General features: G+C 43.8%; 1 protein-coding gene across 1 annotated transcript in view; it reads right to left on the bottom strand.

Annotated features, from left to right (window-relative positions):
• The window catches only part of kcnh8 (potassium voltage-gated channel subfamily H member 8), a 397,801-nt gene extending 393,425 nt beyond the window's left edge, over positions 1-4,376 (bottom strand). The window contains exon 1 of the mRNA XM_033039823.1: positions 4,167-4,376. Within this exon, the coding sequence (XP_032895714.1) occupies positions 4,167-4,242 (76 nt within the window). The 5' untranslated portion in view covers positions 4,243-4,376. The remainder of the gene's footprint in view (positions 1-4,166) is intronic.
• Positions 4,377-12,786: the final 8,410 nt, after the last annotated feature.

Raw genomic sequence — 12,786 nt, 5'->3', positions numbered from 1 at the left:
TAGGGCCTGTTCAATACTGTATCTTTCAATCAAACATTGTCTGGCAAAGTTGTGTGTAGCTAATGGGGAACATGGAAACAGTGGGATTCTCCTGTTCCTAATGCCCCTGTCCCACTTAAGAAACCTGAACGGAAACCTCTGGAGACTTTGCGCCCCACTCAAGGTGTCCGTGCGGTTCCCGGAGGTTGCAGGTGGTTGCTGGAGGTTGCAGGTAGTAGAAGCAGGTAGGGAGACTGACAAAAAACCCCAGGAACCTCCGGGAACCGCACGGAAACCTTGGGTGGGGCGAAAAATCTCCAGACGTTTCTGTTCAGGTTTCCTAAGTGGGACAGGGGCATTAGATTCATATCTTCTCAGTTGAAGGAAGCTGCAGATTTGAAGTGAATACCAAAAAAGTCTTGGCAATTTTCCCCAGCGTGTCCTATCTATTTTATACTCCATAATCATGTACACTAATGGAAGTAAGATAGATGTGCCTGCTCATCGTGAAGCTGTAAAAAGTCACGTTACTTTTGATATTGCTACTACTCCCATCCAAACAAGTGAGGATAATGTAGCACACCCCTGATTCATATGCAGTTGAGAGTATGGTGAGTTGGGAGCATGCACACTGATGGTAATGCCACTGAATATTAAGGTGATGGGTGAGAGAGTTACAAATAGCAGATTAATCTTTATAGACAAAAATGCTGGAGAAACTCAGCAGGTGAGGCAGCATCTATGGAGCAAAGGAAATAGACAACGTTTCGGGCCGAAGCCCTTCTTCAGAACCCGTCTGAAGAAGGGTTTTGGCCCGAAACGTTGCCTATTTCCTTCGCTCCATAGATGCTGCATCACCTGCTGAGTTTCTCCAGCATTTTTGTCTACCTTTGATTTTCCAGCATCTGCAGTTCCTTCTTAAAGATTAATCTTTATGTAGCTTTAAAGTAACATTTCCAAATTATGACTAGATGTCTATGATATACCGACATGTTTGATCAGAAAGCTACAGGCTTTAGTGTGAATTGAGTCAATTTTAATAATTCCAAAGTTTCTTGATTGAAAGATATAGCATGGAAACAGGCCCTTCAGCCCACCGTCCATACTGACCATCAATCACATGTTCATTCTAATTCTTTGTTATTCCACATTTGAAGGGCAATTTACAAAGGTCAGTTAACTGATAAACTTGCACTTCCCTGTGATGTGGGAGGAGACTGGAGCACTCTGAGGAAACCCACACAGTCACAGGGAGAAGGTGCAAACTCCACACAGCCACCACCTGAGGTCAGGATCGAACCCAGGTCTCTGGTGTTGTGAGGCAGCAGCTCCACCAGCTGGGCCACTGTGCTGCTATTCAATTTCCTGCATTTCAATGTTTCAATGTTTCAAGCTCAGTTTATTTATTTTATTTATTAGAAGCAATTGTACAAAGAGAAAGTAATCGACATAACAGTTATGCAATTTTCATACTGCTTCAATTTTAACATTGTATAAACTAATAACTAAATCGGAAAAAATGAAAAAGGAAAAAAGGGAAAGAAGGAAGAAAAGTAAAAGAAAATAAAGAATTTCGAGAAAGACACGAAAAAGAAAAAAGAAAAACCCCAGAACTAACGAAGAATTTTGTGAACTTTTTATAGTTTAAAAAAAAATTCTATTAACTCTATTAATTCCTCTGAATACTTACCCTATCATACTTATATTATCCTGAGGTAAACATTTATTTTGCTTCCTCAGTATGATAGTTTTGATTTCTTTCCATAATTCTTCAGCTGGGATTTTGGCAGCAATTTTCCTCACTTGACTTATTTCACTTCATTGCTCATCCAAAGTTTCCCTTTCTAACAGCATCACTCAAATTTCGCCAGAGTTCCTCTGCATTCACTACAACTTTGGAAATAGATTACAGCTAAGAACATGAAAAATAGAAACCGGGAAAAACTATTCCTCTAGTGCCTGTCCCACTATTTATTAAGACCATTGCTAAACATTAGCACATCGGTGCTTTACTGAACTAACTCCACATCCCTGAATCTCTCAATATCTAAGAAAGTTATAAATGTTTTAAATTGATAAATCTATAATTAAATAATAGTTCCGACTCTAAGGTCATTTAAAAGCTTGGGATCTTTAAATTTTGTATATAATACTATTTTACCATTTTATCTAATAGTCCTCGTTAAATATGAGATGCCTTCCTTTAGGAGATATTGCTTATACTGCTTTGGAGTTGCGTTATGGTATACTAACAGGGGTGTTAAAACTACAAATTGACCGCTATTAATTTGTTGCGAAAAGCAGCAATGGTTAGATTCGACAGTGGAAGAGGACAGATTTACTATAAATAGACTCGTCCTGTGACAGGGTAGATTTTTTTCTCTATTTTCGTGAGAAAATTACATAGTGCAGACTTTAATACACCCCTACTTCCAAGATTTAGTATAAAATGATTGTATTTTTCTGCAATCGATGATATTTTCATTCTTTAATGTTAAGTATATATACAAGCTACTAGTTATGACAACTTTCGCAAATGTGCATTTTATGGATTGCGAACGATGGATCTTTAAACAAACGACGCGCTTTTGTTTCAACCCTCCTTGGAAAGGCTTGATTTTGTTTTTATAAAGAGAGGATAATTCTATTTAACGTAGGCACGAGGAACTGCAAATGCTGGTTAGCAACTCTAGAGATGATGCCTGAACCGCAGAGTTACTCCAGCACTTTGCGTCTTTTCCCCGCCGATTTGTAAAGTGAATAACGCGAAGTGGAATTTTGTGCAATCTAATAGATACAATAAATCTGAGCGGTAGTTGATTTTCAACATTAAGTTTTCAACACACACACACACTGCTTTTTGGTTAACCTCGTCAATGATCCTTAGCGACATTTTGAGGCAAATCTAAATGAAATACCTGGACAAATTAAATGTAGCCTGCAAAAGGTTACAGTACATAAACTATTTGTTAATTATTAAAACGCATGAATAATCTGTGGTACATGGATTGCGAGAGATGATTTAACTCGTAAACTAATTTCTGGGATTGCTATTGATCAACTTTGGATCTGTCCTTGGTGCTGATATGACTCTCCAATTTCTGTTGGAGCTGGTGGGTCGAAAACTCACAATTAGCGACATCCAACTAAACTTTCCACAGTCTGAAGAAGGGGTTCGACCCGAAACGTTGCCTATTTCCTTCGCTCCATAGATGCTGCCTCACCCGCTGAGTTTCTCCAGCATTTTTGTCTACCTTCGATTTTCCAGCATCAGCAGTTCCTTCTTAAAAACTTTCCCTGGACATTTTCAGCTGCTACATTCACGTAACAAAAATCATTTAACAAGATAACGACAGCTTCATAAATTCGTCAGAACCAACTAGTAGTGTTCAAGATGAACTTTCACTACAGAAGTGTTATATTGAGCAAAGATTGCCACGGAATCATTGCACGGTTTGAAGCAGTGTTTTTGAACACGGGTTAATGAAAGCTGAGAAATCAGCGTGCGACCCCAAAAGAGTTTCTGAAGTGCAATGAAACACGTCTCCCTTCCACAAAAAGAAAAGCACGACACTAACTACAATCTCCCTGTTTCCAGTGCCTCATTTCAGATCCTTTGTATGAAAGTGAATTCAGTCTTGCCTGGTCAATGTCTACAGCGCAACCCGACTTAACGTAGAAGCAACGATATGTCGAATTGATGCATCGAACACCTTGCTATGTAACCCAATCTAAAAGGGCAACTTTCACTCCTAGGACAGCGAATTATCCAGATTCTTTGCAAATAATATATCTTAAGGTTTGATTAACTAAACTTTAAATATAAACAACCTGGAACTGTCTTCGTCTGTGTATCTATGATTTGGAGAGGTTGTTATCTTAATGACATCCAGCATTTTATTTGAAGAATTCTACTTTAACCTAGAATGGGAAGCACCTGGAATAATAGGTATCCTACGACATCAGAGCTGCATGCATGATGCGAACGGGCCAAAAGGAACGACCGATATACTGGGACCTATTTCCAAAGCAAATGACTTCATTCCGAACAGCCCAGGTACAAGAGACTGCACATCACCAAGAACCGGAGGCTACCCTCCCTTCTTTTTCCGAACTCAATTTTAATTCCTTCACCCTTACAACTCTTCACATCGACGAAGCAGAGAACAATGAAAAAAAAAACTTACGTGTCCCATCAAAACGTGTTGCTATGGTATCCAAGAAGGTGTTTTGTGGCGCCAGTAATCCTTTCATAACAGGCATTTTCCTGAAGCTGGGTGAAATTCCCCATCAAAGTTATGCGGCTGTGGTGAGTGCACTGAGCGAGTCAGGGGTGGACGGAGGGTGAGCCTAACTCCGACTCTCTGAAAGCGCCTTCCATTCGCAGTGTGAGAGGGAGCGGGAGAGCCGGGGCTGAGCGGGGAGGAGGGGGAAGAGAGCAGCGCCTCTCACTCACGCTGACGCATGCAAGAGCTGGTAGATACGGAGAGCAAACAGCGCTGTCAGCACCGAGCAGCGAGAGCCCGGCACAGAATTGGTGGTGGGAGGGGTGATCGGGAGAGAGGGGGAGAGGGGGAGAGGGGGAGAGGGGGAGAGGGGGGGGGGGGGGGTCGAGGTAGGGGAAGAGGTGGCATATAAGAAAAAGCGGGAATAACAGAAGACGAGAGGGAGTAATGAAAACAACGTGACAATTATTCTGCGAGAAAAGTAGGGGAGGACAGGAAATAAATGCTATGTTCCAACAGGATTGAAAACTTAGAGACACAAGAAGCACAAAGACACAATGTGTCAGGGGTTATGGGGAGAAGGTAGAAGAATGGGAAAGATAGATCAGCCATGATTGAATGAAGGAGTAGACTTGATGGGCCGAATGGCAGAATTTTGCTCGTATAATTTATGAACTTCAGGTGCTGGTTGGCAAAAAAACCACGCAAAGTGCTGGAGCAACGCAGCGGTTCAGGTAGCATTTCTGGAGGACATGTATAGCGGACGTTTCAGGTTGAGACCCTCCTTCAGACTCGAAGCGTCGCCTATCCATCATGCAGTCCAGAGATGTAGTCTAGAGAGTCCATGTAGTCAGAGATGCTGCCTGACCCGTTGAGTGACTTCAGCACATCGTGGTTTTTTAAGATTTAAAGCTTGTCCATATTTAGGACGAAGTGGGTCATACGATTGACATATGTAGTGGATGATACATTACTTTCTGAATACACGAAATTCTCCTATTGTTACACCGGTGTTGCCATATTGCCCAGTCTTGCTTTTGGCCATGTCTCTACTTGTGTGCATAATGCACAATTCTTGAAATTGCTTTGGGCGCGAAACCTGCAGCAAGGGAGAGTTTGGGGCAACGGATTTTGCGCGTCCCTTCGAGAACACCGCAGGTAAGTAACAGCGTCGGGGACATCATCGAGTGATTAACCTTGTAACTGCAGGCGTAAGAGCAGAAGCCTCTTCATTATTCGCGGGCAATTGACAATTTCACCAATTTCACCGCAGAGTATGCGGAGGCAAACATTTTCACCTGCTTCAGCGTTTGAGCTAAATGGTGGTTTTTTAAAAAATGTTTTACTTCATGGATCATAAACTGTGACCCTATCCACAGCAGCACCGAAGTTTCACGCCGTCAAAAGGTTAATGGAAGTACTGTACATGTGTTACTGTAAACATCAATGGAAGTACAAGTACTGAATATGATATTTAACAGAATACAACCAAATGTTTCAGATCATGTCTGAACGGATATAGGAACTGTTTTAAGATTGGTCCAAAATATGCGGCAGACGCATAATGGTCTCTCAAGGTGAATGTATAGAATTTAGAAAGCAGAATACCACTCTGCCACAGATCGATCTCACCTTGCATTATGTCTGGTCCAAATTACTGCATTATTTAATAGCAGGTTTACTGAGTATAATAGCTGCGAATTCTGAACATCATAATTAACAAATGGTAAGGAGATAAGGAGAATAATGCCTACGGTCGTACTGTCCTAATGATGGTGGCATCAAGTGCTGTATTACCAAATAGCCCTCTGTTCAAATTTCCAAATCACGGGCATTTTTGCCTGAGGTGATTCTACTTTCCATTTTTTTGTGAAATAGCAGAATTTTACTTCAAATAAATGCACACATTTTCTTTCCGGTGCTGGCATGGATGAAGTTATGCATACTAGGTTAATTCAACACATCTTTGTTATAACTTTTCTGTGACTTTTAAAATGCAGCGAGGTTGTGAGTCCAAGTCCTACTCCAAAAACACACCTGTAATCAAGGCTGATGTTTCACTGCGGTATTGAGAGAGTGCTGGATTATCAGATATGCTTTCCTTGTGTATTTGTTTTAACAAAGGCCCTGGATTTCATTTCCTTTCGGCTGGAGATAAATGATTTTATGGGACTACTCTTGGAAGTTGGAGGAGCATGATAGCACTCCTAACTGTCCTTGTGCATAATCTTCCTTCAACCAACATAATCAAAGCAGAATACCTGGTCACTAGGTTTGCTATCTTTGTGATCTGCTCGCTGGATGAAAATTGGCTGCTGCATTGCCTACTTTACACACGTGACTACACTTCAAAAGTATTTCATTGACCATAAATGATTTGTGATGAGTCGTCATGATCGTCATTATGTGAAGACTGTCTCTATCTTTCATAGCTCTCCTCCTAATACTTTAGAGCGTTAACATCCTGTTGGATTTAGAGACACAGAAAATTTAAGAGGCTTGTGCTATGTCCAGCAAGAAAATCATAATTAGTTCTTTCAGGCCTAGACTTGCTACTATATCTCTTATTGTGCAGATAACATTATACTGTTTCTTATTATTACAAACTCTTATAAGGCCAAATCCTTAATGCTTTTCCTAATCACCTCCTTTGCTGTTGCCACCATTTATCTTGCAATCTTACTTTTTACAACACAGAAAGAGGTTGTTTTGCCCAGTGGGTCCATCCCAACTCCCAACAGAGCAATCCCATTAGTGGGGCAAGTCCAGCAGGGAAGAGGAGGCTTTGGCCTTACGACAAGTAAACCAACTTGGCGAAAGGCCACAACATCAGAGCGGAGGACATTGATGGTCGAGGAGGTGCGGCGACAGGAGGAGGCCGCAATAAGTGCAAAGGCGGTCTCTCTTGCCAAACAGGGGCAATGGATGCAGTGGGAAGGTGTGGAGCGGAGGAAGAACAGCTGGAAAGAACTATGGGAAATGGAAGCAAGCAAGATCAGCTTCATCATCAGAGCGACATATGACGTGCTTCCATCACCAAAGAACCTCCATCAGTGGTACGGCGAGGATGCAACCTGTGCCCTCTGCCCAACTCCAGCGACCCTCAAACACATCATGGTAGGCTGCAAGACCAGCCTCACGCAAGGGAGATATACGTGGCGGCATAATCAGGTACTAAAAAGCCTGGCATCAGCCCTTGAGAACAGGCGGTGTGCGACCAACTCCTTGCCTCCGAGAGCAAGCAACCCCCCCCCCCCCCCCCCCCCCCCCAGGGCAACAACCTTTGTCCGAGAAGGACAGAAAACATCTAAACATCCTTCCACCAGATCAGAAGAAGGAAACCTATGCAGGGCCCGTGACTGGAGGATGCTGGCGGACATCGGCCGACAACTAATTTTTCCACCTGAAATTGCTTCCACCAACCTCAGGCCAGACTTGGTGTTCTGGTCCCCTTCACAGAAGACTGCTTACATCATAGAGCTCACAGTTCCATGGGAGAACTCTGTTGAGGAGGCCTATGAGCGTAAGAAGCTGCGCTACGCAGAGCTTGCAGCAGAGGCAACGCAGCCTGGCTGGAACACCAAAGTCTATCCAGTCGAAGTGGGATGCAGAGGATTTGTTGCGTCATCTACCATCAGACTGCTGAAGGAGCTTGGAATCCACGGTCAGGCTCTGCGGAAGACCATAAGATCACTCTCAGAGGCGGCTGAAAGAAGCAGCCGGTGGATTTGGCTCAAGCGGAAAGACCCATGCTGGGCCCCAAGTACTTCAGGGTGAATCTTTGGGACGGTTTGACATGGGACACGCGCTGAGGGCTGATCATCCTGCAGCGGGCCGCCCTTGTGGAGGGTGTATAGTGTTAAAAGGCCGAAACACCCAGTGATGCAAGGGTACACTACTGATGATGTGTCCTGTGCCCAACTCTCCTGAAGGTTACCCAGGCCAAGATATACGTATGTACCGATGTTGAGTGTCTACCACTCTCAACAATCAATGAATGTCGTGAAATGCTCCCCACCTATTGGCACAAGGGACTTCTTAACATCTTGTCCTGTGTACTTGATTCTCAGCCTCATTCCCACTTTCCTTATTCCCCTCTACCTCCCCAACTTACCCTCTCATACATGCCCATCCCTCTAGCTTTGATTTTGCCAGCTAACTACACTAATTGGTACATTTCTGTGCCCAATGAACCTCATTGGTTATCAAATGCTCCTCAGACAATCACCAGCTTCTCAAAATTACCACTCAACCTTCAACCACATTATCAGAACCCCTATGGATAAAGATTCCCACCACCTGTACTTCCCTGCGATAGCAGGGATTTTCATTGATGGGAAATTACAGAAATCAATAGGTAAGCGGTAAATAACAGAATACTTCAAAAATCTTCAGGTAATCTGTATTGGACACAGTATAGAAGGAATTTCGATTGTAAAACATCCCAAGGTACCTGGTACATGGAAGTCATACTGTGTATGCACCTCTACTGTAATGATGATAGCCAAAGGAGATGATGAAGAAGCTCTGAACATTTGGAAGACATTGGTTGCAACTCCTTCATTGGGGTCTTCTCTCGGAGACACAAGAAACAACAGATGCCGGAGCTTTCAGCAAAACACAAAGTGCTGAGAAACTTGGCAGATCAGGCAGCATCTGTGGAGGGAAATGAATGTTTCTGGTCATGACCCTTGTTGGCAGACAGTGACTAGTGAGGTGCCGCAAGGCTCGGTGCTGGGACCACAGCTCTTTACAATACACCTCCATGATTGTGATGAAAGGATTCAAAGTAACATTAGCAAATTTGCAGATGACACAAAGTTGGGTGGCAGTGTGAACTGTGAGGTGCGGACTCACCAGGGCCCTGTACAACTGCAGTAGGACCTCCTTGCTCCTAAACTCAAATCCTCTCACAATGAAGGCCAACATGCCATTAGCTTTCTTCACTGCCTGCTGTACCTGTATGCTTACTTCCCGTGACTGATGTGCAAGCACACCCAGGTCTCGTTGCACCCTCCCTTTTCCTAATCTGGCACAATTCAGATAATAATCTGCCTTCCTGCTTTTGCCACCAAAGTGGATAACCTCACATTTATCCACATTGTCAAGTCTTCTAATGTTTTTGTGCAGATTCCCCGCTTGAAAGGGATCTGATTCATCCACCCTGAAATGATGAACTGGATTTCACTCAATGACCAAACACTTCTTTTCCATTTTTTTTTCCCCTTTTTTATTTTGGCAGATTCAGCAATTAATTTACAGTTCCACTTGATTTATTGCTTCAGCCATCACTTTAAAGGCATTTGGATGTTGTAGGTCTTAAGGTATTTAACAGTTTAGTCTTTTAGCAGGTTAAAAACCGGCTGCTAATCGGGTGCTGTAGATAATCAGTCCTGCATGCCTTTGCTGGCGATCGCGGCAGCTTTTAGGACAGTCTCTTAGATTATACTGTTCAAGTTTTAGCCGCAAGTCAACTTCTCTCGCGGGCCTGTCCGCTTTTCTGTTCACGGTCGGGCTGACTCTGATCCCGACCGGGCTTTCTCTGTTTTCTCCCCCCACCGTGTTGGGCTGAAGACTCAGCCTCTGTCGGTGGCTCTCTGGACCTGTCCGTGGCCTACACGGTACTAGGCCCTCACCTGACGTCTGTGGCTGCTACTGGGGCTGGCCGTGGGCTACACGGTCCTCTTGTCGGTGGCTTCTCTGGACCTGTCCGTGGCCTTCACGGTACTAGGCCCTCACCCGACGTCTGTGGCTGCTGCTTGGGCTTGGCTGTGGGCTGCACAGCCCTGGATACATTCCAGGTAAGCTGACACAGTTTTGGTCTCCAAATCTGAGGAAGGACATTATTGCCATAGAGGGAGTGCAGAGAAGGTTCACCAGACTGATTGCTGGGATGTCAGGACTGTCTTATGAAGAAAGACTGGATAGACTTGGTTTATACTCTCTAGAATTTAGGAGATTGAGAGGGGATCTTATAGAAACTCACAAAATTCTTAAGGGGTTGGACAGGCTAGATGCAGGAAGATTGTTCCCGATGTTGGGGAAGTCCAGGACAAGGGGTCACAGCTTAAGGATAAGGGGGAAATCCTTTAAAACCGAGATGAGAAACACTTTTTTCACACAGAGAGTGGTGAATCTCTGGAACTTTCTCCCACAGAGGGTAGTTGAGGCCAGTTCATTGGCTATATTTAAGAGGGAGTTAGATGTGGCCCTCGTGGCTAAGGGGATCAGAGGGTATGGAGAGAAGGCAGGTACGAGTTGGATGATCAGCCATGATCATATTGAATGGCGGTGCAGGCTCGAAGGGCCGAATGGCCTACTCCTGCACCTAATTTCTATGTTTCTATGTTTCTATGACACCGTGCTTGGTGACCCTTACTGCCCCTGCTTGTTTTCCTAGCTCTTCCCTGAGCTATTGCTTCCCGTTCCTACCTTTTTTCTTTTTAGCGCCAATTCAAAACTATTTGGCTTGGTGCTGTTCCACTTGTTTCCAAATACTACTATTTTTAACTTTTGTTTTGGATTCTTTTTGCTGGCCTTGTTCTTATCTTCGTTCTTTTATCCTCGTCGCCAATTGTTGTGTATTCGGATGCTTTGAACAGTCTTGAATAAAGGCTCGGACACGGGAGGAATCATACAAGCTTCTTTACTGCAGGACGCCACCTCCAGTCTCCCCCTGCTCATGCGTACTTGCCCAAGACATCACAAGACACCAATTACTTATCCTAATTATCCCATACCTAACACTCCTCCCCCTTTAACTTGGAGGCAGGTAACATCACTTCTATTACATACATAATACTCCTCCCCCTTTAACTTGGAGGCAGGTAATACCTTTTCTATTACATACACCGCACTCCTCCCCTTTTAAGTCCATTTCACCTGTACGGTATATGCTCTTTTCCTACTATTGTGCGCTTGTGATTTTAATTTCGCATTAGTCCTTTCATTACAGTTTGACTTGACACACATTATACTGCATCAGCCACGCATCTGCCAACTCACCCAACCTATCCAAGTCACCCTGCAACCTCATAGCTTCCTCCATTGTGTCTTTGTGTTTCTTGTGTCCCTCCTTTCTTAAAAGGTGTAGTTACATTGGCTACCGTCCAGTCCACAGGAACTGGTCCAGAGTCGAGAGAACATTGGAAAATGATCACCAATGCATCCACGATTTCTAGGGCTACCTCCTTGAATACTCTGGGATGCAGACCATCAGGCCCCAGGGATTGATCTGCTTTCAGTCCCAACAGTTTACTTCACACCATTTCCTGACATGTGGATTCCTTTCAGTTCCTCCCACCCACTAGATCCTCAGTCCCCTGGTATTTCTGGGGGATTGTTTGTGGCTTCCTTAACCAGAACCAAAGTACTCGTTTAACTGTTCTGCCATTTCCTTGTTTCCCATTATACATTCACCTGTCTCTGAGTGTTAAGTGACCTACATTTATCTTCACTAATCTTTTCCTTTTTACCTATCTTAAGAAACTTTTACAATCACTTTTTATATTGCCGGCAAGCTTTCTTGCGTGCTCTTTATCCCTCCTCTTAATTCACCCCTTTGTCCTCCTCTGTTGAGTTTGAAATTTCTCCCACTCCTGTGGTTTGCTGCTTCCTCTAGCCAATTTACAGGTATATGCCTCTTCCTTGGATTTAACACTATCCTTGATTTCCCTCGTTAGCCACGGTTGAGCCGCCTTCCCCATTTTATTTTTTCGCCAGACAGGGAAGAACAATGTTTGGAGTTCATCCAGGCGTTCTTTAAATCTTTGCCATTGCATCTCCAACGTCAACCCTTTAAGTATAATTTGCCTGTCCATCCTAGCCAATTCCCGTCTCATACCTTCAAAGTTTCCTTTCTTTAAGTTCAGGACTCTAGTCTTTGAATTAACAGTGTCACTCTCCATCCTAATGCAGAATTCCATCATATTATGGTCACTGTTGCCCAAGGGGCTTTGCACAACAAGATCGCTAACTAATCCTTCCTAATTACACAATACCCAGTCTAGGATGGCCTGCCCTCTAGTCGGTTCCTTGACATATTGGTTTAAAAACCCATCATGTATACATTCCATGAAATTCTCCTCCTCAGTGCTGAAGCAGGTACATACATATTCTATGACGAATGACTCATCTCCTGACCGAGAAATCCTTCTCCTCAGTGCTGCTACCAATTTGGTTGGCCCAATCTATATGTAGATTAAAGTCACCCATGATAACTGCTGTACCTTTGCTACACGCATCCCTAATTTCCTGCTTGATGCAATCCCCAATCTCCCTATTGCTGTTTGGTGGTCTGTATACAACTCCAACAAGCATTTTTGCCCTTGGCTATTTCACAGTTCTACCCATACCGATTCTACAGCATCCAAGCTAATGTCTCTCTTTGCTATTGCATTAATCTCTTCTTTGACCAGCAATGCCACCCTATCTCCTCTTCCTTTAGAAACATAGAAACATAGAAATTAGGTGCAGGAGTAGGCCATTCGGCCCTTCGAGCCTGCACCGCCATTCAATATGATCATGGCTGATCATCCAACTCAGTATCCCATACCTGCCTTCTCTCCATACCCTCTGATCC

The sequence above is a fragment of the Amblyraja radiata genome, chromosome 2 (assembly GCF_010909765.2).
Source record: "Amblyraja radiata isolate CabotCenter1 chromosome 2, sAmbRad1.1.pri, whole genome shotgun sequence".
NCBI lineage: Eukaryota > Metazoa > Chordata > Chondrichthyes > Rajiformes > Rajidae > Amblyraja > Amblyraja radiata.
Note: the sequence above shows the minus strand (reverse complement) of the source record. Positions and strands in the feature narration are given on the sequence as shown.